Below are 23475 nucleotides of genomic sequence, written 5' to 3'. Positions count from 1 at the left end.
ACAGTATTTTTCTCCCAGGACACACCATCCAGTCCCTTTATGAAGAGCTATGCTTACTACAATCCATTATCGCTGCAAAATACAAATAGTCAAGTAGATGAACACAGTCCTACTAAAAAGGAAATAGGAAAAGGAGAGGTCCAACACACTGAGAAGGACCCTCCATATAATGCTCTGGTCTATCTTTGTTCAAGAACTAGGTAGTGGTGAATATTCAAATAGTTCTTTTTTTTTTTTTTTTTTTTAAGATTTTATTTATTTATTTGAGAGAGAGAATGAGATAGAGAGAGCATGAGAGGGGGGAGGGTCAGAGGGAGAAGCAGACTCCCTGCCGAGCAGGAAGCCCAATGTGGGACTCGATCCCGGGACTCCAGGATCATGACCTGAGCCGAAGGCAGTCGCTTAACCAACTGAGCCACCCAGGCGCCCTTCAAATAGTTCTTAATAGAAGAAGGGCTAGTATTTTTTCTCTACCAATTTCCCTCTAATTTGGCATTTCCAAATGGATGGGTTCTCTTTTCTGGGCAATATTTAGGGTCCAACCTAAAATGATTTTTCCAAAAGAGTTTACTTCTCATAGTTCACTTTTTCTGTTTCATTTTGCTTATATAATAAAGGACAGCTAAATTTCACTTCTAAGTCTGCTTAGACTTGGGATATTCCAAAATACAATTGGCTTCCATGCTGGTTGACAGCAGATGTTTCTGCAAAGGTCTAACAGGTTGAAGAAAGACTTCCTAGTATAAGTGTATAAGAAAACAAAACACATGTAAACTTAAGGGAAAACATACTTTTGGATTTATACACAAACAAGCAAACAAGTATGGTGAGAACACAATTACTCAGTTAACTATCTTTCAGTTCTAGTTTGCCTTCCTATTTTTAGAATTTGACACCATCTCCCTCCTGAAGCTTGCTACCACAAGCAGCCCATTATAATTCTATCAACTGAGTATAGGCAACCAACCCTGATTACAGACCTAATCATAAATTTTCTTCAGAGTAAGTTTGTTTTTATAATTAAGAGGGAAATATTAAGCTTCTAGGTCAGTCACGGTATCCATCAAGTTTTTATTGGTAAAAGAACCAATCATTTTACAAAAATTATTATGAATTACCAAAGGACCTAATTTACACCTAAAACATTATTTTTTCATAAAATCTACTTATGCACTTACTAATACATGTTTATCAGTAAACACAAAGACTGGGTCAAGATTAATTTACTAAACTGACTGATGTTCATATTCTCTTATTTATTCTCAAATTAAAACCTGAACTACAGCAGTAATCTAAGAAAACATTTTAAAATAGAAAGTATTTTCATAGTTAAGGACAAATAATAAATCAAATTAAAGAAAAGGAAATTAAGTACTTCAATTTTCACACAAAATAAATACTAAACTACTCAACAATGCCTCTTACCCAGGCCTCTGATAAATACAATTATACCTATATTTATTTATTTATTTATTTATTTATTTATTTTTTTTTTTTTTTAAAGATTTTATTTATGTATTTGACAGAGAGAGACAGCGAGAGAGGGAACACAAGCAGGGGGAGTGGGAGAGGGAGAAGCAGGCTTCCCTCTGAGCAGGGAGCCCGATGCGGGGCTCGATCCCAGGATCCTGGGATCATGACCTGAGCCGAAGTCAGTCGCTTAATGACTGAGCCACCCAGGCGCCCCACAATTATACCTATATTTAATCTAGCAGTCATCTAGGGTCCTCATTAACCTCTACTAATGTCTAATTAATAGTACAAATACAAAGAGAATACCTGTTTGAGACTAAGTAGGGTTTATAGTTTCCATAGCTACAGAAGTGTGTCTCACTTCACTAATGCAGCTTTTCTTCTTCCTGGCTCTCTGCCACAATTCTGTGACATTTATTGGAAAACTGCAATCCATTTGCTACTATTAAATATAAACATTTGCTTTCCAGAAATCAACAAAATGAATCAACCACGCATATTAATAGTAAAAAAATTTTTTCAATCTAAATGATTGTGTCTACTTCATGAATTTTTCACAGGCATCTGTAGTCTAGACTGGCTCATCAAAATTCTGTTTTTGATCATTTAAGATATAGCACAATCAGTGATGTCCAGGTCATCCCATTCACATTTTAAGCTAAAGATTTTGGGTCCCATATAGAAAGCAAGAGAAATTCACATTTTACGAAAACAGGAGGAGGAAAACCATAAATGATTTAAACAACTAAAATACACTCTGTTAAATGAGAAAAACAGTCTTTTTTCCATGTGCCACCACACAATTACTTCTGTCTCAGTAACTTCACCAAAAAAGTTAGTATATCTCAGACTCTTAAAATTACTTTTTTCTACTTTTTTAACATATATATTTTTGTGGTAAAATATATATAACATAAAATTTACCACTGCTTTTTAAAAAAAGATTTATTTATTTATTTTAGAGAGAGGGAAACAGAGACAGAGAGCCCATGTAAGTGTGAGCAGGTGGGAGGGCAAGAAGGAAAGGGAGAGGGAGAGAAGCAGACTCTCCACTGAGCATGGAGCCCAATGTGGGGCGTGATCCCATAACTGAGATCATAACCTGAGCGGAATCAAAAGTTGGACGTTTAACTGACTGAGCCACGCAGACGCCCCTTACCACTGCATTTTTTAAGTGTACAATTTAATGCTATTAAGTTCACTCACAATGTTGTGCAACCATCACCACTACCCATTTCCAGAACTTTTTCATCATCACAAATATAAACTCTGTACCCATTAAACAATAACTCACCATTGTCCTCTCACCATAGTCCTTAGTGACCACTATTCTATTTTCTGTCTCTATTCTTGATACTTCATGAAATCATACAGTATTTGTCCTTTTGTATCTGGCTTATTTCACTTAGCACGTTTTCAAAATTCATCCATGCTGTAAGATGTACCAAAATTTCATTCCTTTTTAAGGGTGAATAATATTCCATTATCTGTACAATACCACACTTTATCCATTCATCTGTTGATGGACACTTTAGTATATTCACAAAGTTGTGCGACCATCATCACAATCAATTTTATAACATTTTTAGCACCCTTCCAAAAGAAACCCCAAATCCTTTAACTATCATCCCCTATCCTCAATTCCCACCCCTAGGAACCACTAACCTACCTTCTAACCTATAGATCTGGCTATTCTGTACATTTTCTATAAATGGAATCATACAATATGTGGTGTTTTGTGATTGGCTTCTTTCACTTAACGTGTTTTCAAGATTCATCCATGTCGCAGCATGTATCAGTAATGTATTCCTTTTTATGCCAAATATTATTCCATTAAATGGATATACGTTTTGTTTATCCATCCATTGATCAGTTGATGGACATCTGGGTTGCTTCCACATTTTGGCTATTTAGAATAATGCTGCTATGGACATTTGTGTACAAGTTTTTGTGTGTACAGATGTTTTCATTTCTGTTGGGTATACATCTAGAAGTGAGATGCTGCATTATATGATAACTCTACAGTTAATTTTTTGAGGAATTACTAGATTATTTTCTAAAGTGGCTGCAGCATTTTACATTTCCACCAGCAGTATATGAGGTGATTTGTCCACATCCTTGCCACATCTGTTATTATCTGTCTTTTTGATTATAGCTATCCTAGTGGATATAAAGTAGTATCTCATTGTGGTTTAAATCTGCATTTCCCTAATAACAAATGATGCTGAAAATCTTTTCATGTGTTTATTGGTACAGTATATATCTTTATTGTATCAGTGCTTTTATATTAAAACATTTATACATTTAGCAATATTTATGGAAAAGACAAAGTCAATATGTTCTTAAATATAACTTAAACAAATGTTTAATAGCACAAACAGTATTCTATTAAATATAGAGGAATAGTTGTTCCAATCGATAAAATGGGAGTAGACTCTCTTCATATTATGTTTGTTTATAGCCAATCACCTAAGTGTTCCTCTCATTTAAAGAACACATTTTTATTTAGATAGAATAAATTCCTGTGCTCAAAATATCAGTCAGGTACAGGCATTATGGAAAACAGTACAATGGTTCCTCAAAAAATTAGAATAGAAATACCATGTGATCCAGAAATTTCATTTCTGGGTATTTATCCAAAGGAAATGAAATCACTACCTTGAAAAGATACCTGCACCCCCACATTCACTGAAACAATACAATACAATAGTCAAGACTGGAAACAACTTAAGTGTCCATCTATGGATGAGTGGCTAAAGGAAATGTCACACACACACACACACACACACACACACACACACACACACGTGCAAACAGGAATATCATTCAGCCATAAAAAAGAAGGAAATCCTGCCATATGTGACAACGTGAATGGAACTTGAGAACATTATACCAAGTGAAATAAGACAGAGAAAGACAAATACTGTATGATCTCACTTATACATGTTATCTAAAATAAAAGAAAATAATATAAAACAAAAACCCTGAACTCAGAAAACTACAGAAAACAGACTGATGGTTGCCAGAAGTGGCAGGTGGTGGGTGGAATAGGTAAAGGTAGTCAATGGTACAAAATTCCAGTTTATAAGATAAATAATTTCTAGGGATATGAGGTACAGCATAGTGACTGTAGTTACCAGTACTGCATTGTACATATGAAAGTTACACTAAGAGTAAGGTTAAAAGTTCTCATCACAAGAAAAAAACTTGTAACTGTGGAGACAGATGTTAAATAAACTTATTGTCATAATCATTCTCAATATACACATATATCAAATCATTATGCTATACACCTAAAACTAATACAATGTTATAGGTCAATTATATCTCAATTAAAAAAAAAAAAGAATATCATAGGAGTGAAATAGCCAAAAAACCCAAACAAACAAAAGTCTTCTGGATTTAAGAATCTCATAATGCAAAGATTAATACCTAGCAGAAAAAAAAATGTTTAAAAGTATCCTTAACTCTTAACACAATTATTCCAAAGTAGTAGTATTATACCAATGAAATCAATAATACAAGTACAGTAGTCCCAAATTAGTGTTTTAGATGCTATATCACTCCTAGGACCCAGCAGAAATTAAAGGCTAAAAAAATTCCTAAGCAGTGTTTCTGCACATGAAAGATATACACATAATATTTTTAAAAATCTGTCTATAAATAATATTGCTAAGTCTTACTTCTCCTTCACTTATATTTAAAGTGAAGGGGCGCCTGGGTGGCTCAGTCGTTAAGCGTCTGCCTTCGGCTCAGGTCATGATCCCAGGGTCCTGGGATCGAGCCCCACATCGTGCTCCCTGCTCCGCGGGAAGCCTGTTCTCCCTCTCCCTCTGCCCCTGCTTGTGTTCCCTCTCTCACTGTGTCTCTCTCTGTCAAATAAATAAAATCTTTAAAAAAAAAAAATAAAGTGAAGTTTGCTCCTAGAATATGACAATTAAAAATTATAAGATTAATTTAATAGTTGCTGAGGACCAGGGTTTGACAGAATTGATTTCACACATGCCCATATACATACCCCATTTCACTCTACTAAAATCCCAGGAAAACTGAGGCACCTGGGTGGTTCAGTCGGTTGAGTGTCCAACTCTTGGTTTCAGCTCAGGTCATGATCTCATGGTTGTGGGATGGAGCCCCACGATGGGCTTCGTCCTCAGTGCAGTCTGCTTCACATTCCTTCTCCCTCTCCCTACCCCTCTGCCCCTCCCCACTCACACATTCTCTCTCTCTAAAATAAATAAATAAAATCTTTTTAAAAAAAAATCCCAGGAAATCCATGCCAATACGAGTTGAGAAAGCTAGGCTATGTAGAGCTGATACTGAATAAAAAGGTCTACTTCCAATTCTACAAAATCACCTCACTTTAACTGGTTATTCTGTTCTGTGCGGCACAGAATTTTAAAATAAAATAACCCTCCCAAACATACAAGAAAAAGTACTGTTGGGAAAAATTACATTTTCTGATAAAGACACCAGACATTTTCTATGCCATAAAATTAAGATCATATCTCTAGCTTTCTCAATTATCCATGATTGTCATCCTATTATCTACTAATTTAACTAACCATTCTAGATTCTATTTTTTTCAGTTGTAACATGTAAAAGGTCCCCTAAGAAAACTTTTACTCACTATATATATTACATAGTCATACATTTTGCCCAACCCTGTTCCATTCCAGTGTCAAGAGAGCTTTCTTATTCGAGTATTCTAGGTTTAGAGAACAAATTTACCTCCATTTTCATCTTTATTATCTAAGTTTTTGTCTTTACAGATTAAATAGCTCCAATTCTATAAAGGCCTAGTTTTCCATATGCTGTAATTTTAATGCAATTGTTATTCCAATTAAAGCTTTCTACATGGTTGCATATAACTAGAACACAATCCTCTCAGGTTTCTAATATCATTCCTTCCTTCTTTCTGGATATGGTACTCATTCATTCAATATTTATCAAGTATCTTTCAGATTATAAAGCACTTGTGTCAGATGCTATGAGAATTCAAGGTCTGGTTGCTGCCCTTGAGAAAATTACCACCCAGTACAACTTTTTAAACAAAACCGGACTTTACTATATGTTGTATATGGTTTACTACAGCTTTAATTCTATGGCTGACTAATATTTTACAGTCAATTATTTTATCATGGTTTGGGTTTCTTTTTCTGAATAGATATAGAATCTAGTACTTCAATACTAAAGCTCTCCTAAGTTTTAAAAGACCATTCCTCAAATCATTTCCATAATTTTACTAACACTTAAAAACACGGTTAAAAAAAATAAAATACTTAAAAATAAATGTTTAAAAAGATGTGTAAAACTTATACCCTGAAAACTACAAAACACTGTTGAAAGAAATTACAGTGAGATCTAAATAAAAGGAAAGATATCCCATGTTTATTGACAGGTAGGTTTAATATTATTAAGATGGCAATATTCCACAAACAGTTCTCCTCAAAATAGATTCAATGCAATCCCTATTAAAATCACAGCTCACTTTTTACAGAAGTTGAGAAGCTAATCTTAAAATTCAAATGGGGGGGCACCTGGGTGGCTCAGTCAGTTAAGCACCTGCCTTCAGCTCAGGTCGTGATCTCTGGGTCCTGGGATTTAGCCCCACTTCCGGTTCCCTGCTCAGTGGGAAGTCTGCTTTTCCCTCTCCCTCTGCCCTTCCTCCCTGCTCCTGTTCTCTCTCTCTCAAATAAATATATTTTTAAAAAATTAAAATGGAGGGGCGCTTGGGTGGCTCAGATGGTTAAGTGTCTGCCTTCAGCTTGGGTCATGGTCTCCAGGTCCTGGGATCGAGCTCCACATTGGGCTCCCGGCTGGCTCAGCAGGGAGTCTGCTTCTCCCTCTCCCCCTGCTTGTGTGCTCTCTGTCTCTCTCTCAAATGAATAAATAAAATCTTTTAAAAAATTAAAATGGAAATTCAAGGGACTTTGAATAGCCAAAACAATCTTGTAAAAGAAGAACAAAATTGGAAGACTCATCCTTCTCAATTTCAAAATTTATTTCAAAGTTACAGTAATCAAGACAGTATGGTACTGACATAAGGACAGACAGAAAGATGAATGGAAAAGAACTGAGACTCCAGAAACAAATTAAGTCAAAATGGATCAAAGATCAAACTGTAAGAACCAAAACTATAACATTCTCAGAAGAAAACATAGGTGTAAATCTTTGTAACCCTAAGTTAGGCAAAAGTTCCTTAAATATGACACAAACCAAGAGTAACAACAACAAAAACAGATAAAAGTAGACTTAAAAAAAATTTAAAATGTTTGTGCATCGAAAGACACTATCAAGAAAGTGAAGGGATGCCTGGGTGGCTCAGTCATTTAAGTGTCTGCCTTCCGCTGAGGTCATGATCTCGGGGTCCGGGGATTGAGCCCCGCACAGGACTCCCTGCTCAGTGGGGAGTCTGCTTCTCCCTCTCCCTCTGCCCCTCCCCCACCCATGCTTGCCCTCTCTTTCTCTCTCTCAAATAAAAAAAAAATCTTAAAAAAAAAAAGTGAAGGGCGCCTGGGTGGCTCAGTTGGTTAAGCGACTTCCTTCGGCTCAGGTCACGATCCTGGAGTCCCGGGATCAAGTCCCACATCGGGCTCCTTGCTCGGCGGGGAGTCTGCTTCTCCCTCTGCCCTTCCCCCCTCTCATGCTCTCTCTAATAAATAAATAAATAAACCTTAAAAAAAAAAAAAGTGAAAAGACAACCCACAGAATGGGAGAAAATTTCTGCAAATCACCTGTCTGATAAAGGACTTGTATACATAATATATAAAGAACTCCTACAACTCAACAATAAGAAGACAAGTAAATCAATTTAAAAATGGGCAAAGCCTTGAGTAGACATTTTTCCAAGGAAGACATACTAATGGCCAATAAACACATGAAAAGATGCTCAATAGTATTAGTCATGAGAGAACTATAAATCAAAACCACAAGAGACTTCATACCCACGATGACATCTATAATCAAAAAGAGAAAATAACAAGTGTTGACAAGGATATAGAGAAACCAGAACCCTCATACACTGCTGCTGAAAATATAAAATGATGCAGCCACTGTGGAAAGCAGTTTGGCAATTCCTCAAAAAGTTAAAAACAGAGTTACTGTATGACCCAGCAATTCCACTCTTGGGTATATACCCAAAAGAAAAAAAAATCTGCACACATAAAAACTTATACACAAATGTTCATAGCAACATTGTTCATAATAGCTAAAATAACCCAAATGTCCATGAACTAATGAATGGAGGAAGAGTCAAAAATATTCTTCCATAAAAAGGAATGAATTACTGATACATGCTATAAAATGGATGAACCTTGAAAACAATGCTAAGTGACACAAAGAAGTCACAAAAGACCACAGATGATTCCTTTTATATAAAATGTCTAGAACAGACAAATCCAGAGACAAAAAGCAGAAATTTTAGTAATTTTAAATAAGGGCTCCCAGGGGATGGAAGAGGGGGAAATGAGGAGTGAATGCTAATGAATAAAGTGTTTCTTTTTGGGGGAATGAAAATGTTCCAGAATTATATACTAGTGCTAGTTGTACAACATTTTGAATGCACTAAAACCACTGAATTATACATTTTAAAATGGTTAAAATGACAAACTTTATATTATCTCAATTAAAAAAAAAAAAAAGATAATCAGGAGCCAGGTCTTTAAGAATTTTACATCTTTATTAAAGGATTTTAAAGGAAGCAATATGATTAGATTTGTATTTTAAGAAGATAAATCCTGTACCACATTACCTTATGAATGCCTACACCTTAATATGTAAATTTAGCAACATCTGATTTGGGTGTTCAGAAGCTTATGCTAATAAACTCCTGGTTCCTTGCTACATTTTGGGTAAATATGTTTGTCAAGTAATTTATTTCTAGATATGAATTTTTATTTTATTTGTTTAACAAGTATTTATATAGTGCTTACTGTGTGCCAAATACAAGCGCTTTAGAAATATTAACTCATCTAATCTTCATAAGAAATCTGAGTCTATTATCCCCATTTTATAGAAGAACTGAGTCAACAGAAAGGTTAAGTAACTTGCCTAAAATGACACAGCTATTAAGTAATGCATGCTTCTGAAATTGGGTTTTTATTCACAAGCCTGATAAATATGTGGAACTCTGATTTTTCTAATCATTATCTTTACCATTTTCTTTAGGATTTTAGTTATTTGTCAGAAAGAGCACAAGCAGGGGAGCGGCAGGCAGGCAGAGGGATAAGCAGGCTCCCCACTGAGCAAGGAGCCCAAGGCAGGACTCAATCCCAGGATCCTGGGATCATGACTTGAGCTGAAGGCAGCCAATTAACCAACTGAGCCACCGAGATGTCCCTATCTTTACTATTTTTAATTCCCAAGAAAAGCACTTCTTCAAATTCAACTTCCAACTCTTCTGTTCATCTGTTCTCAATTAAGTATGCACTGAATTTTTTTCTGTGTAGAATTTTTAGTATTGATTCTATCCATTCTTATTAAGTTCACTGAAAAACATTTTCAAGAAAATTATTTTTTAGTTTTTACTTACTGTATTTTACACTATAAATGTGCCATTTGTATTTACTGTAATAGAGCAGTACGTTAGCTAACTAGTGACATTCTGTTTGTTCTTCAACTATTTCACTACCCAGTTTAAAAACAAAAAAAGCAACAATGAGCTTATTAAAGGAATTAAGTAGTCATTTTATCCAAAGCATCTGTTATTCAGGTAAAAATAAAGTAAGAAAATGAAATGTTCTTCAAAAATAATTATAGGGGCGCCTGGGTGGCTTAGTCAGTTGAGTGTCTGCCTTCAGCTCAGGTCACGATCCCAGGGTCCTGGGATTGAGCCCCGCATCGGGCTCCCTGCTCTGTGGGGAGCCTGCTTCTCCCTCTCTCTCTGCCCCTCCCCCTGCTCGTGCTTACTCTCTCTTGCTCTTTCTCAAATAAATAAAATCTTTAATAATAATATTAGAAAATTCAAGCCATGTTTATATTTTGCACTCATTCACTCTACTTTAGCCTAATATTCTAGAGAATATGGTTTAACAATAAAAATTAAAAAGGATATAGAAAAAGTCAGAGTTCACAATACAATTTTATAAAAATTTACTCAAGTAAAATTTTAATTTATAATTTCTAAAGTCCTTATAACTGCCTATTACTTCGGTGCTTATAAATTGAATATTTAACTTGTGAACATTAACTTATTATTATTAATTCCACTTTACCATAATATTTTTTCAAGTAAAATCTTCATTTCAGACTGAAACCCCAACAAGCAAGTTGCTACTTAAAAACTGGAAAAAAAGAGTACAAAATCTTTAAGACTTCTAATTACAACTTTACTGTGAAGAATAGCTACTTGTTAGCTTAAACCTATGTTTGGATGCTTCATCGCTATTACACACTTTTTTTTTTTTTTAAAGATTTTATTTATTTATTTGACAGAGAGAGACAGCGAGAGAGGGAACACAAGCAGGGGGAGCGGGAGAGGGAGAAGCAGGCTCCCCGCAGAGCAGGGAGCCCGGTGTGGGACTCGATTCCAGAACCCTGGGATCATGACCTGAGCCGAAGGCAGATGCTTAAAACGACTGAGCCACCCAGGTGCCCCGCTATTACACACTTTTAAACACAAGGCATTTTAGTGACTTACCTAAACAATTATAATGAAAACTTTAATTCAAACAAATACTTAAATTTGTGTAATCAGGCCCCCATCAACAAACATTTAATTGTTCCATTATGTTGCTAACAAAAGTATTTTAATGTCCAAGGTCCAAACTAGCAGTATGGTATATAGTAAAAATGATTACTGGACAAACTTGAATTTTATTCAGCATTAGTACTTACCATAGAGTTAAGCATAGGATAGTACTCACTTTATATGTGACAGAAAGCTCATATTCTGTTTTGACCTTTACACTTAATATACAGTACTACATACCTCCTACGTACTCTTCAACTATATAACCCTCTCAAGACCTAAACTACAAAGAAATTTTAAAGTTCTAAACTTCAATTTATAATTATCTAGTATAGGTGCAAACTATATGCTTTGGTATAAGGTGCACAAAAGTATTTTCCTATTAGCAAATAAAAGTTAAAAGTCAACCATATTAATTTCATTTTCTAATCTAGATTGAATTATGAAACCCTTTAAAACAGTTATCACTGTTTATTCACATACAATCTCTTCTACTGAGCTATAAACTATATGTGGCCAGGATCCATGTGCAAATTCATTTTGAGTGAATGAATAAATATAAATATTATGAGTAAGTAACCTAAACTTGCACATAAACATGAAAAGTCATCCCTAGAAAACTACACTTGGCTACATTATAGATATAGGAATGTATAACAGAATAAAAAAATCTCATTACTTTTAGGTCCTTTAGAAAACCAGTTTTCCATTTTAGAACATTATGGTGGTTGAAACAAACAAAAGTTAAAGAGAAAAGAGCATACATTGTATAAATCTATTTATATGAAATTCTAAAAAAGACAAAACTAATCTATTTTAAGGAAAAACAGGCAAGTAGTTGCCTGAGGGGCTACAGTGGACAGAACTGACTACAAAAGAGCAAAAGGTAGCCTATCTAACAGGGTGACTGAAATGTTCTGTATCTTATCTACGGTGATTACACAAATGTATATACACTTGTTAAAAATTCATGGAACACCCCAAATTGGTAAACCTCTGTACCTCTCTATATAGACTGTTTGTTATTTAAAAAGGGGGGGCACACCTGGGTGGCTCAGTCGGTTAAGCCTCTGCCTTTGGCTCAGGTCATGATCCCGGGGTCCTGGAATCAAGCCCCACATTGGGCTCCTTGCTCAGCAGGAGTCTGCTTCTCCCTCTCCCTCTGTCTGCTGCTCTGCCTACTTGTGCACACATGCTTGCTCTCTCTCTCTGTCAAATAAATAAAATCCTTAAAAATAAAAATAAAAATAAAAATAAGAAGGGAAAGAGAGAAAGGATACAAGAAGTAACCACAAAACCAACAAGCAAAATGTAGAAAGTACCATGAGAAAATGGAGACATGAGTAGAACAAGATTTTTAAAAAAGGGACAGTGCAAAGAACCAAAGCAAATTAATAGGGCCCTATGCAAAGTATCACTACTCATACAGACATTTTATAGTTTGGTCCTCTAACACTGTATCAGTTGTTCTTCCTCTTAACTCTTAGGTAAGCAAAACTGCTATTAATGTCTCTACCGAAGAAAAGGAATGCTTACACGATTTTCCACAGGGTCTCAAACCCAAACTAGAATTAAAATCCATATTTTCTAATGCCTAACACAGAATTTTCAGGAAGTTCATTAACAATGACCCACCATAGCAAGAATAGAACTAACTCCTGAAGCTCTATTAGTACTATTTTTTCTGTTGCTCATCTCCTTTCAAATTTAGTTAGGCTCTGAAACACATCAGCAGAAATAAGGTGCAACGATTCCATGCTTCCATAAAACTAGTGCCAAAGAAATCATGAGTCCCATGGCATCCTCCATTTCTCAAGTCATTCTCCTTAGGTGATGGTCTGCTTACCCTTCCCCTACTCTTCAATTCTGAGTACCATCATCTGTCAAAACAGAGGTGGTTCAATCTTAAAGACACTCACCAAAGCAAGGCAATGATTTGCTAATTTTGAGTGTTAAAATATTCCCCCAAAGGATCATCATCATATTCTTTACTGATTTTTATGTGTGGCTTATACAGTTTCTCTCTTACTTTATGGAAGCTGTTTAGCTGAAGAATCCTACACAAAGCTCTCTTTTTACACCATCTGAACAGTGGTGTAATTTTAGTAGGGCCTAAAGTGTAAATAACAATTATGAAATGTTTATACTAAAGGGAGTCAGGATAAGCTCAATAATCTGTGGTAAAATAGTGAAGTTTCAAATTCCAGCCTCCTTGATTAGCTATGTGACTTTGGGAAAATTAGTGAATCCCTCTATACCACAGTTTGCTCATTTATGAAATACGGATCCTGACACTATCTCAGAGGATTTTTCTGAGGACTAACGTGAAAAATATCTGTACAATTCTGGCACACATAAATTGCTCAAAAAATGTTTTTAATTACTAGCATTGAATTTATTATTCCTTTTTTACCAACACTGTTTCTTTTATTATGTCCTACAAATGTTATTTTAAGTAGATGTCTTAAAACTAAAACTAAAAAGAAAAGACACTAAACTAAAACTAAATTTATAAAGATAAGAGTAATCAACAACTTAGGTCACTCTTAGAAACTTTTCTGTTCTTGTCTCACCTTCAAAAAAAGATACCAAAAAACCCCCAAAAAACAAAAAAACAACCAATACCAAATTTACTAAAAGACTAATTGTAACATTTCTGGATGGGAAAAAAGTGAAAACATTTATGGCTGGCCAGCAGTAATTATCATCACCTTTTTGTCAAGTAAACATTAAAAAGAAAAGAGAAAAAATTTTATTTTTCAGTAGTTATTAAGAATAAGTAACTGAAAATGTCCACATAGCATATCTTTCGTTTCAAATCATCAAAAATATAGATCCTTTATCACAACACCAGCTTTTACTTATATTTGGAAGCTAAAATCATTATCTGTAGTTAATCTATAAAGAAAATTTCTACCTTTTCACTCAAGTACAGGTTTATAATTAGTATATTATATATTTTGGTAGTTTTTTTTAACCTTGATTTTTATTAAGACAACAGCAAATAAAAGACACATGAATCTCTTTTATGTAACTTGAAATAAAATGTTTGCAACAAGACAATAAAGTAAGTTAATAAGCAACATTTCTATTGAAGAATGTCTTATACCTTAGAGCTAACAGGACTATCTTCTCTCACTACACAATCAGGCCCAAATGATGTCTCAGATTAATTTGATCTTTTATTTTTTTTCTAATTACCTATTATTCTTTATGGACAATATAATCTTTTTTTTTTTTTAAAGATTTTCTTTATTTATTTGACAGAGACACAGCGAGAGAGGGAACACAAGCAGGGGGAGTGGGAGAGGGAGAAGCAGGCTTCCCGTGGAGCAGGGAGCCCGATGCGGGGCTCGATCCCAGGACCCTGGGATCATGACCTGAGCTGAAGGCAGACGCCCAACGACTGAGCCACCCAGGCGCCCCTAATCTTTTTTTTTTTTTTTAAGATTTTATTTATCTGAGAGAGAAGAGGGAGAGCGAGTACGAGCAGGGGGAGGGGCAGAGGGAGAAGCAGACTCCCCGCTGAGCAGGGAGCCCACCACCACAAGGCTCGATCCCAAGATTTTGACCTAAGCAGAAGATAGACGCGTACCTGACTGAGCCACCCACCCAACTGAGCCACCCAGGCGCTCCATGGACAATATAATGACAATTTTTTCTAATATAAAGTGGCTATTTTTAATATATAATATTAATCACAATAAGAAATGTTTTTCTATACTATCACTTCCAAGTTTTAGGGGACTCCTGGAATAATTACAGTAGTCAAGAGTGAGTTAAGAGCAAGCCAAGAACCATCTGATTAAATATGAATTTCTATCCTCTTACTGTAATAGGCAACAGAATTCTAGTACTGAATGGAAATAACAAAAACAGAGTTTAGAAAGAGACAAAAACAGGGACGCCTGAGTGGCTCAGTCGGTTAAGCGTCTGCCTTCGGCTCAGGTCATGATCCCAGGGTCCTGGGATCGAGTCCCACATCGGGCTCCTTGCTCAGCAGGGAGCCTGCTTCTCCCTCTGCCTGCCTCTGTCTCTCTCTCTCTGATAAATAAATAAAATCTTAAAAAAATATATAAAAAAAAAAAAAAAAAGAAAGAGACAAAAACAAATGGTAGGAAATCAGAGAAATGGATCCTAGAACCAAGAAGTGAGGATGAACTAGGTAGGTATGACTTCTATAATGTTTGAACTTCATTTCCATAATTATTTCCATAATGACATTTTTAGTTTACTAGATAAGGATCTATAGATATTAATAGATACTAAACAAAAGAATCCAACAGATTATTTTTAATATTAAATATTTTCAAAAAATTCTTTCCATTAAGATACCTTCATACATTTCGTCATTTAAGACAATGGCTTAACTACCTTACTAACATCAGCTTTAGGAAGAGAAATAAATCAGGCTCAATGGCAATTCAGAAATATTCCATAAAGTCAGTAAAACACTGTTACTATTTTTAGGATTTTCATTTGGTGAACTATAAAGTATAATTATACATAGTACCATATCAAATAGTTTGACAGCAGTAAGAAAAAAAGTAGTTTATTGTCCCTAACTCATTATACTATTTCATATTTTCCTTTAAAAATCTTCCAGTTTCAAATATTTAATACTAAACCTGCCTCACATTGGTATTTAGCTCTTATTTAACCAGTTATTTAATTTAATCCATCATTTAATCTAACTCCTGCTTTTTAAAAAACATTTTAAAGTTTTAATCCATTGTTTTTATAATTCTATTTTTTCCAATTTGTTTGTTATTTTTCCTGTTTTATCTGATTTTCTACCATTTTATCTTACATCTCTATATTTCCAGAATGACCTCTTACTCGTATTCATTTACTTTTAATTTAATTTTTATCTCAGTTTTTTATATGGCAAATAATATATGCCAAAATCAATATTTTTCAATACAGAAAGTGTAAGAAATGACAACTCTTTCTCTGTAGTTCAACTTTTTCTCTAGGCACTCCAAAGATTCCTAAGCCTTCAAATTTGAACACACTAACTGTAAACCATTTTATTTTTTTCAATATATAAACTATCTTCTTTAAAGAAGGCAGGGAAAATGCAAAAATAGAATCAAAAAGTAAAATCTTATAGGGCGCCTGGGTGGCTCAGTTGGTGAAGTGACTGCCTTCAGCTCAGGTCATGATCTCAGGGTCCTGGGATCGAGCATCGGGCTCCCTGCTCCGCGGGAAGCCTGCTTCTCCCTTTCTCACTCCCCCTGCTTGTGTTCCCTCTCTCGCTGTCTCTCTCTCTCTGTCAAATAAATAAATAAAATCTTTAAAAAAAAAAAAAGTAAAATCGTATAGTATATACATTTGTACAGGACTTTTTCTATGCGAAGTTGTTTTTTTTTTAAAGATTTTATTTGACAGAGACAGACAGTGAGAGAGGGAACACAAGCAGTGGGAGCGGGAGCAGGAGAGGGAGAAGCAGGCCTCCCGCAGAGCAGGGAGCCCGACGGGGGCTCGATCCCAGGACCCTGGGATCATGACCTGAGCCGAAGGCAGACGCTTAACGACTGAGCCACCCAGGCGCCCCATGCGAGTTATTTTTAATATAATTGCAACAGTACCTCTTTTATTTACTCATTTCATTAAGAGTTTCACATGTAATTATCAGAAACATTATTTTATGGCTATGTATTATTGCATTAAATAACTAGACCCTTTTCCCACTGTCAGGCAATCACCACATTAAATAAAAAGGTAGTAGCAAAACTACATATGGTGACAGATGTTAATTAGACTTATTGTGGTGGTCACTTCCCAATATATACAAATAATTAATCATTACATTGTGAAACTGAAATAAATATAATGTTTTATGTCAACTATATCTCAATTAAAAAATGAATTTCCTATTCTTTAAAAAAAATACATACATATATATATATATATATATATATTTATATATATATAGTAGCAGGAAGGACCAGATTGATATGTAGGATAAAAGCAAACTTAACTGAATGGATCTATTTTTAAAGCTCAATAGCACTCAACTGCAAGTTTTCCAACCTTGTTTTCCTAAAGAGAGAACTTAAATTTGGAAAAAAAAAGTTCTACCAAAAATATAACAAATTATATATGATAGTAATTAAATTCCCCTTACTCTGGGTTGAGTTTACTATTAAAAGGAAATCTAGACTACTGACAGAAAGTATGCATACATATTACTAGAAAATACTTATTATATAACACAGGGAGTCAGTACAGTATAATAATAGCTACGAGCATAGGCTACAGTGAGGCTACCTGTGTTGAAATCTTGGCTACAACTTATCTGCTGTATGACTATGGGTAAGTTGCTGAACCTCCCCATGCCTTAGCACCCTCATCTGTAAAATGGGATAATAATAACCATCTCAAAGGGTTGTTAAGAGAATTCAGTGAGTTCATATTTATAAAGGTCTTGGCACACAGTAAATGCCATGTAAGTGGTTATTGTTTAGAATTTTTAATATAGCTAACATTTATTGAGCACTTACTATGTGCTAGGTTAAATGCTTTGGACATGAATTTGCCTCAAATAATCTTCACAGCAGCCCATGATGAAGATACTATGATTGTCCCCATTTAAAGATGAGAAAATTGAAGCACAAAAAGATTAAATGACTAAGACTAGGTCAAGCACAAATGTTGAAACAAGGATTTGAACCCAAGTCTGACGCATGACCTACAATTTTAACATAGACTACAAGGTACACACACTAGACATTAGAAGCAGTAGCCTCCAGCTGTACTTTATCTTAAAAAGAGGGCAGAGAGAGGACAGACTTTACTGAAATAAATCAGAATATGTATTTTCTGGAATAAAGTAGGGTATTTTAAAAATTAATAAAGATCACTATAATACTAAAGTATGTTTATATGAAATAACATGATGTCTGATATTTGTTTTAAAATAATACAGCTTGGGGAAAGGGAGAGGATAAAAGAAAAAAGATCAGACATGCATTGATAATGGTTAAAAACTTGGTGATAGGCACATGGGGGCTCATTATTTTATTCTCTCTACTTCTCTAAGTTCTTTAAAATGTCCATAATAGGGCGCCTGGGTGGCTCAGTTGGTTAAGCGACTGCCTTCGGCTCAGGTCATGATCCTGGAGTCCCAGGATCGAGTCCCGCATCGGGCTCCCTGCTCGGCAGGGAGTCTGCTTCTCCCTCTGACCTTCCTCCCTCTCATGCTCTCTGTCTCTCATTCTCTCTCTCTCAAATAAATAAATAAAATCTTTAAAAAAAAAATAAAAAATAAAAAAAAATAAAATGTCCATAATAAAAGGTTAAAATAGAAGTAGGGTGCACAGATTAAATACTTTCATTACACAAGCAAACAACTTTCTTATGATTCCCTGTATCAAAGACATAAAAGGATACTTGATATTTATACATTTTACAATGTATATGTAATCTATGAAACGATGGTCTCATTTCAAAAACTGAGGATCTTCTCAGCCAAAATAAAAATTTAATAAAAGTATTTAAGCACATACATGTAAATATATATATTAAATGGCTGTCTGCATTTCCATCGACTTGTTAAAAATATTTGCCGGAATAATTAACACTTTTTTCATATCTTTCTCCTGCCTGATAATCTCTATGATTATGATACTCTCTGGTCTGTTGCCCAGAAAATGGATGGGTTTGTACAGATAAATATGAATCTACAACATGGTCACAAATTGAACAATGTGAATAAAAAACAGAAATCTGCTTCACCAAGAAACACGTAAAATTTCTTGCCTCAAATTATAGTTGATTTTTATACTAATGTATATCAATGGGCTTCTGATAAATATAAATATAATCAATAATTAAAGAACATTTTATATGCTCTAAATTATAGCTAAAACAAGGTAGCTGATACTAAAGGAAAAAACCAACATTTATTAAGCCAGACACTATTCTAGGCATTTTCATACACATTACCTCTGTAAATTTAAGAGATTATATACATTTTTATAGAAAGAATATTAAAGTTCAGAGAGGTGAAATTACCTGCCCAAGGCCACAGAGTTTACTAGCAACTAAATTGGTATTCAAACTCAAGCTCAATTACAAAACCCACTCTTCCCCCCATTATATCAGACTACCATATGGGAGGCAAACATCTAAACTCAAATCAAACTTAAATATTTATGGCCTTTTTTAAGTGGACCACAAAATGTTTAAGTTACTGGTTACATATATATTTTACAGTGGCAGCTTGGCTTTGGGTAAAGAACTCCAGCTAAACACAAAAAGCATTATGTCTGCTCTCGTGTGACTCTTTTCCCCCAAGTCTCTTAATTTCAGCCTCAGGTTACTCATCTCTATAATGGGGAAATTAATATCCTTGCTGTCCAACTGCAGGATTACAAAATTCAAAGAGGATATGTAAAACCACTTCAAAAACTACAAAATACAGGGGCTCCTGGCTGGCTCAGTCAGAAAAGCATGTGACTCTTGATCTAGGGGATTGTGAGTTTGAGCCCCACACTGGGTGGAGAGATTACTAAAAAAAATAAACTTTTTAAAAAATTATGTTAAAAACTCTACAAAACACAAAGAGTCTTTTTTTGTCTTAAAATGCTAAAAACAACAAAGTTTCTTTTTTTCAATATAAGGTTTTCTAAAGTAATTGTCAGCTGTTAAAATTCTACACCTATTAACATTTCCAGAACTTTCTCAAACTTTTTTTCTAAGCATAGTTCAATCATCATCTCTATCACCTGGCTTTCCTTATCCTTAAAAATAATGCAACAGTGGGACCCTGGGTGGCTCAGTCGGTTATGCGTCTGCCTTCAGCTCAGGTCATGATCCCTAGGTCCTGGGATAGAGTCCCACATGGGGCTCCAGTCTCACATCGGGCTCCCTGCTGAGCAGGGAGCCTGCTTCTTCTCCCTCTCCCTCTGCCTGAGGCTCCACCTGCTTGTGCTTTCTGTCTCTCTCTCTCACACAAATAAATAAAATCTTAAAAAAAAAAAAAGCAACAGTAATGATATCAATGCTTTTGTAATAAATAATTAACATGCTGTTTTGAAATGCTCAACATATAAAAGTTCTAAATTCTGAATTTTTAAACGAAATATGTGTTTGGTGTCACTCTTAGATATATTGATGATCATAATGTTTGAGCCTTTTCACATTCAGTTTATTTATAAAAAGCTAGAATTAAGATCTGGAATTCCAAAGTAGAACACCCAACATAATTTTTAGTAATTTTGTGGGGGTTTTCTCAAGGCTTCTCAAAGCAGATACAATAAGCTAACAAGCACATCAAACACAGTAATAAAATCCACTGAAACATTCAGCTGCTCTAAAAGAAGGATCAGGCTCTTTAGGAGAAAACTACATTGTATGAGTTTGCAAAGTTTCACACTTTCTCATTTAAACTCCATTTCAGAGAAAGCCTTTGCATACTCACACAATATGCTTTAAAATGGCACTTTGCTGACCTTCCAATAGTCCAGCTCTATGAAAATTCTGTGATGGGTGTAACTTCAGAGAATCTGAAAAACACAAAAAGCATTAAGTACTTTTTATGCTGAATGACTTAAGAAAAAAAAAAAAAGCAAGGGTGGCATACATCTCTTACATAACTGCCATGTATTTTTAAGAACTAAAGCCCATATTTGTGAATATACTCTGCAAAAGAAGACTGAATTGCCTCTACATTGGTCTTTATGCTAAACTTCGATTTTCATAAAGCATTTGTTTCATGGAAAATTATCTGATGATTACTGCACAAATGGCGTTAATGTCTTGACTATTTTTAGCACCCAACTGTACCCCATTAGCCCTCTTCTAAGAATCATCTCTTGATATAACCTTTTTCTTCTGACACTCAGAACTACAATATTTCCAAACTACTTCAGGTACGCTGCCTGAAAAACATCCTACAGGATGGTGACTGCCAACTAAAGTCATCAGAGCAACAGACAATGGCTACAGTTACTAAGTAGGACTCTGTGTACAAACCCAATCGTCAGTCTGTAAAGTCCAGTACCTTCCAGAGTAAACTATCTCACTGATTCGCTTAAACGATGTAAATTTACATAATGTGAAGCTGAAGTCCCCCTTTCTGGAGGGGGTAGCCTCAGTGGATGGATACATCACACCAAAACTGAAGAAGTGCTGGATTTCTCAGTAAGGAGGTTCACAATGGCACATACTTTTCTTTAATATGGTGAAATGAATATCTAATAACCCAGTTATGTCTTTTTGCCCCTCCCAGTGGTTTAAAAAGTGGTGAAGAGTGTAGTGGTAGCATTCTGGTTTGATGCCCCTTGCACAGGGAACCTGTTCTAACACATTCTTGTGGAGCCCAGTATAGGAATTTAAACCCCGTAGAGACCAACTCAAGTGTTAATATTGTAGATCCCGGGAATCCCCTTTAGGCCTTAGCCAAAAGAGTTTAAAAATGAGAATCTCTGTCCAATGCCCCCTCCCTGCAACGAGCCCTTGAACGGCAACGAAAGAGAAAATTCTCAAAGGACAGCGTCAGTGCCTGAGCTGGTACCCCTGGGACAGGAGAGGAATAAAACTAATCCAGAGAGAGCACCCCCATCCTTGTAAAAAGAGAGGGAGATGTAAGTCATTAGAATGCCACAGAGGTGGAAAGAGAGAAAAAGAGAAAATTCGGGCCCTTTCCAGCAGTAAGATGACGAGGAAAGGAAGAACGCCTGGTCGAGGGGGGCCGTCCCAACAAGGGGAGGGAGTGGACTAGGCCGGAGGGAGAGGGGGGTAGAACGACGGCGCACAAACAACCTGGAGGGGGAGAGAAATGGTGCCCCTGCACCCAGAACCGGCTCCAAGCCACGCCGCCCGTTTGGGGGCAACTTTGCTGGGGAGGATGGTCCTGGTAAGAGGGGCCGCGGCGCACGGATCGCAGCAGCCCCAGCGCGGGGCCCAGTCGGGGGAGGGGGGAGGAATCCCTGAGCCGGGGAGGCCGGGACCGGCCGCTCGAGGAGTGTGGCGGGGCCGGACACGCCGAGGGACTCTCAGAACGACTGGTGCCGCAGAGACCGGGGGCAGACGGCAATTGGGCCCCGTGCGGCCGGCGGCTCCGCGGGGGAGGGGCCGCCACTCCTCCCCTGCCCCTTCCACCATCACCCGACCCCATCGGCCTCTCCCCACACCCCCAAAACAGGCCCGACCGGCCCAGGCTTGCCCCCACCCCCGACGGGGACCCCTCCGGTCCCCCCCGGGCTGGGCCTCCCCGCCCCCACGCCCCAGCCCCCAGCCTGACTCACCTCGCGAGTACAGGGACTTGGGCGATTCCAGGTCTAGGTCCGCGCTGAGCAATGAGATGAAGTCCGAGGGCATCGCAGCTCGACCCAGCCCGGCCCGAGGGCAGCGGGAGGGGGGGAGCGGCGGTGGCGGCGGCACCTCCTCTCCGGGACCGCGGGCACCGAACCGGGGGCGGCGAGGCGAGGGCGGCTGCTGCTGCCTCCTCCTCGAGGGCAGTGACTTCCACCGGCCGAGGACCGAGGAAACGGCAGCAAGGCGGAGGGGAAACTCCACGGGGACTAATTCCCGGCGAGCCAGGAGGGGGGTTCAGGGCGGGGAAAGGGAGGGGGGAAAGCCAACGGGTCCGTTTCGTGCTTCTCCTCAGCGAAAACTGACGGTCGCCGCCACCGCCGCCGCCGCTGACAGGAATCTGAGCCCCGCCCCCCGCGCGGCACTGCGCAGGCGCGGAGGGGGGCGCCCCAGAGCCTGGAAGAGCTAGGGCGGCCGCCGGAGGGCGGGGAGACGCGCCAAGGAACAGCATCAACAAGAGCTTCGCTTCCTGCCGCCGCAGCCGCGGCTGCTGTTTCCCAGCCGGGAAAGGGCCCCGCCAGCAGGGAGGGAGGCAGGGAGGTGTCCGCGCCTGGGGCCCCGGGGAGGGAAAAGGTATTTGCGCCGACCTGGTGGAGGCGAGCCCGAGTCGGCCGGCCCAGCGCCGAGCTGAGCTCAGGAGGAGACAGACCTGAGGGAGCCGAGGTGACTGTGGGACGAGAAGAAGGACCCCAGAGCTGGGTCCGGTCGGCCTGGGCGGGCTGGCTTGGGGTCTCACAGGGGAATGGAGTTTCGTCCCTTGGACAGCCACCAGCCGTTTAGGGTTTTCATAGGAGTGTCTACCTTGAGTTGGCCAAAGGACTATCAAACTCATTTTTTAATTAGGAAATGACAGACCTTATCTAAAAACCTCGAGTTATTGCATGTTTTTAATTCAAGTACCTTCTTCTCCCTTTGCCCTCCCCCTTTTTGTCTCCCCTCCCCCATTCTTTTCGAAAATTCGAAACAAAACATAAAAACAACTTTCTGAT

At 37.5% G+C, this 23475-nt stretch overlaps 1 protein-coding gene across 6 annotated transcripts in view; it reads right to left on the bottom strand.

The window, feature by feature from the left end:
* The window catches only part of NFAT5 (nuclear factor of activated T cells 5), a 182887-nt gene that overhangs the window by 96392 nt on the left and 63020 nt on the right, over positions 1–23475 (bottom strand). The window contains exons 1-2 of one of the 6 annotated variants that reach the window (XM_032424473.1): positions 22420–22929; positions 20623–20676 (exon numbers count right to left, since the gene is read on the bottom strand). The exons of 1 other annotated variant lie outside the window; for it this stretch is intronic. In XM_032424473.1, the coding sequence (XP_032280364.1) occupies positions 20623–20676; positions 22420–22492 (127 nt within the window). In that variant the 5' untranslated portion in view covers positions 22493–22929. Of the gene's footprint in view, positions 1–20622; positions 20677–22419; positions 22930–23475 lie in introns of those variants that run through there. 4 more of the 6 variants (XM_032424472.1, XM_032424475.1, XM_032424474.1 and 1 more) reach the window with 4 other exon arrangements.

The sequence above is a fragment of the Phoca vitulina genome, unplaced genomic scaffold, assembly GCF_004348235.1.
Source record: "Phoca vitulina isolate PV1807 unplaced genomic scaffold, GSC_HSeal_1.0 scaffold30, whole genome shotgun sequence".
Lineage (NCBI taxonomy): Eukaryota > Metazoa > Chordata > Mammalia > Carnivora > Phocidae > Phoca > Phoca vitulina.
The sequence above is the reverse complement of the archived record's forward strand: the minus strand, read 5'-3'. Positions and strand labels throughout refer to the sequence as shown.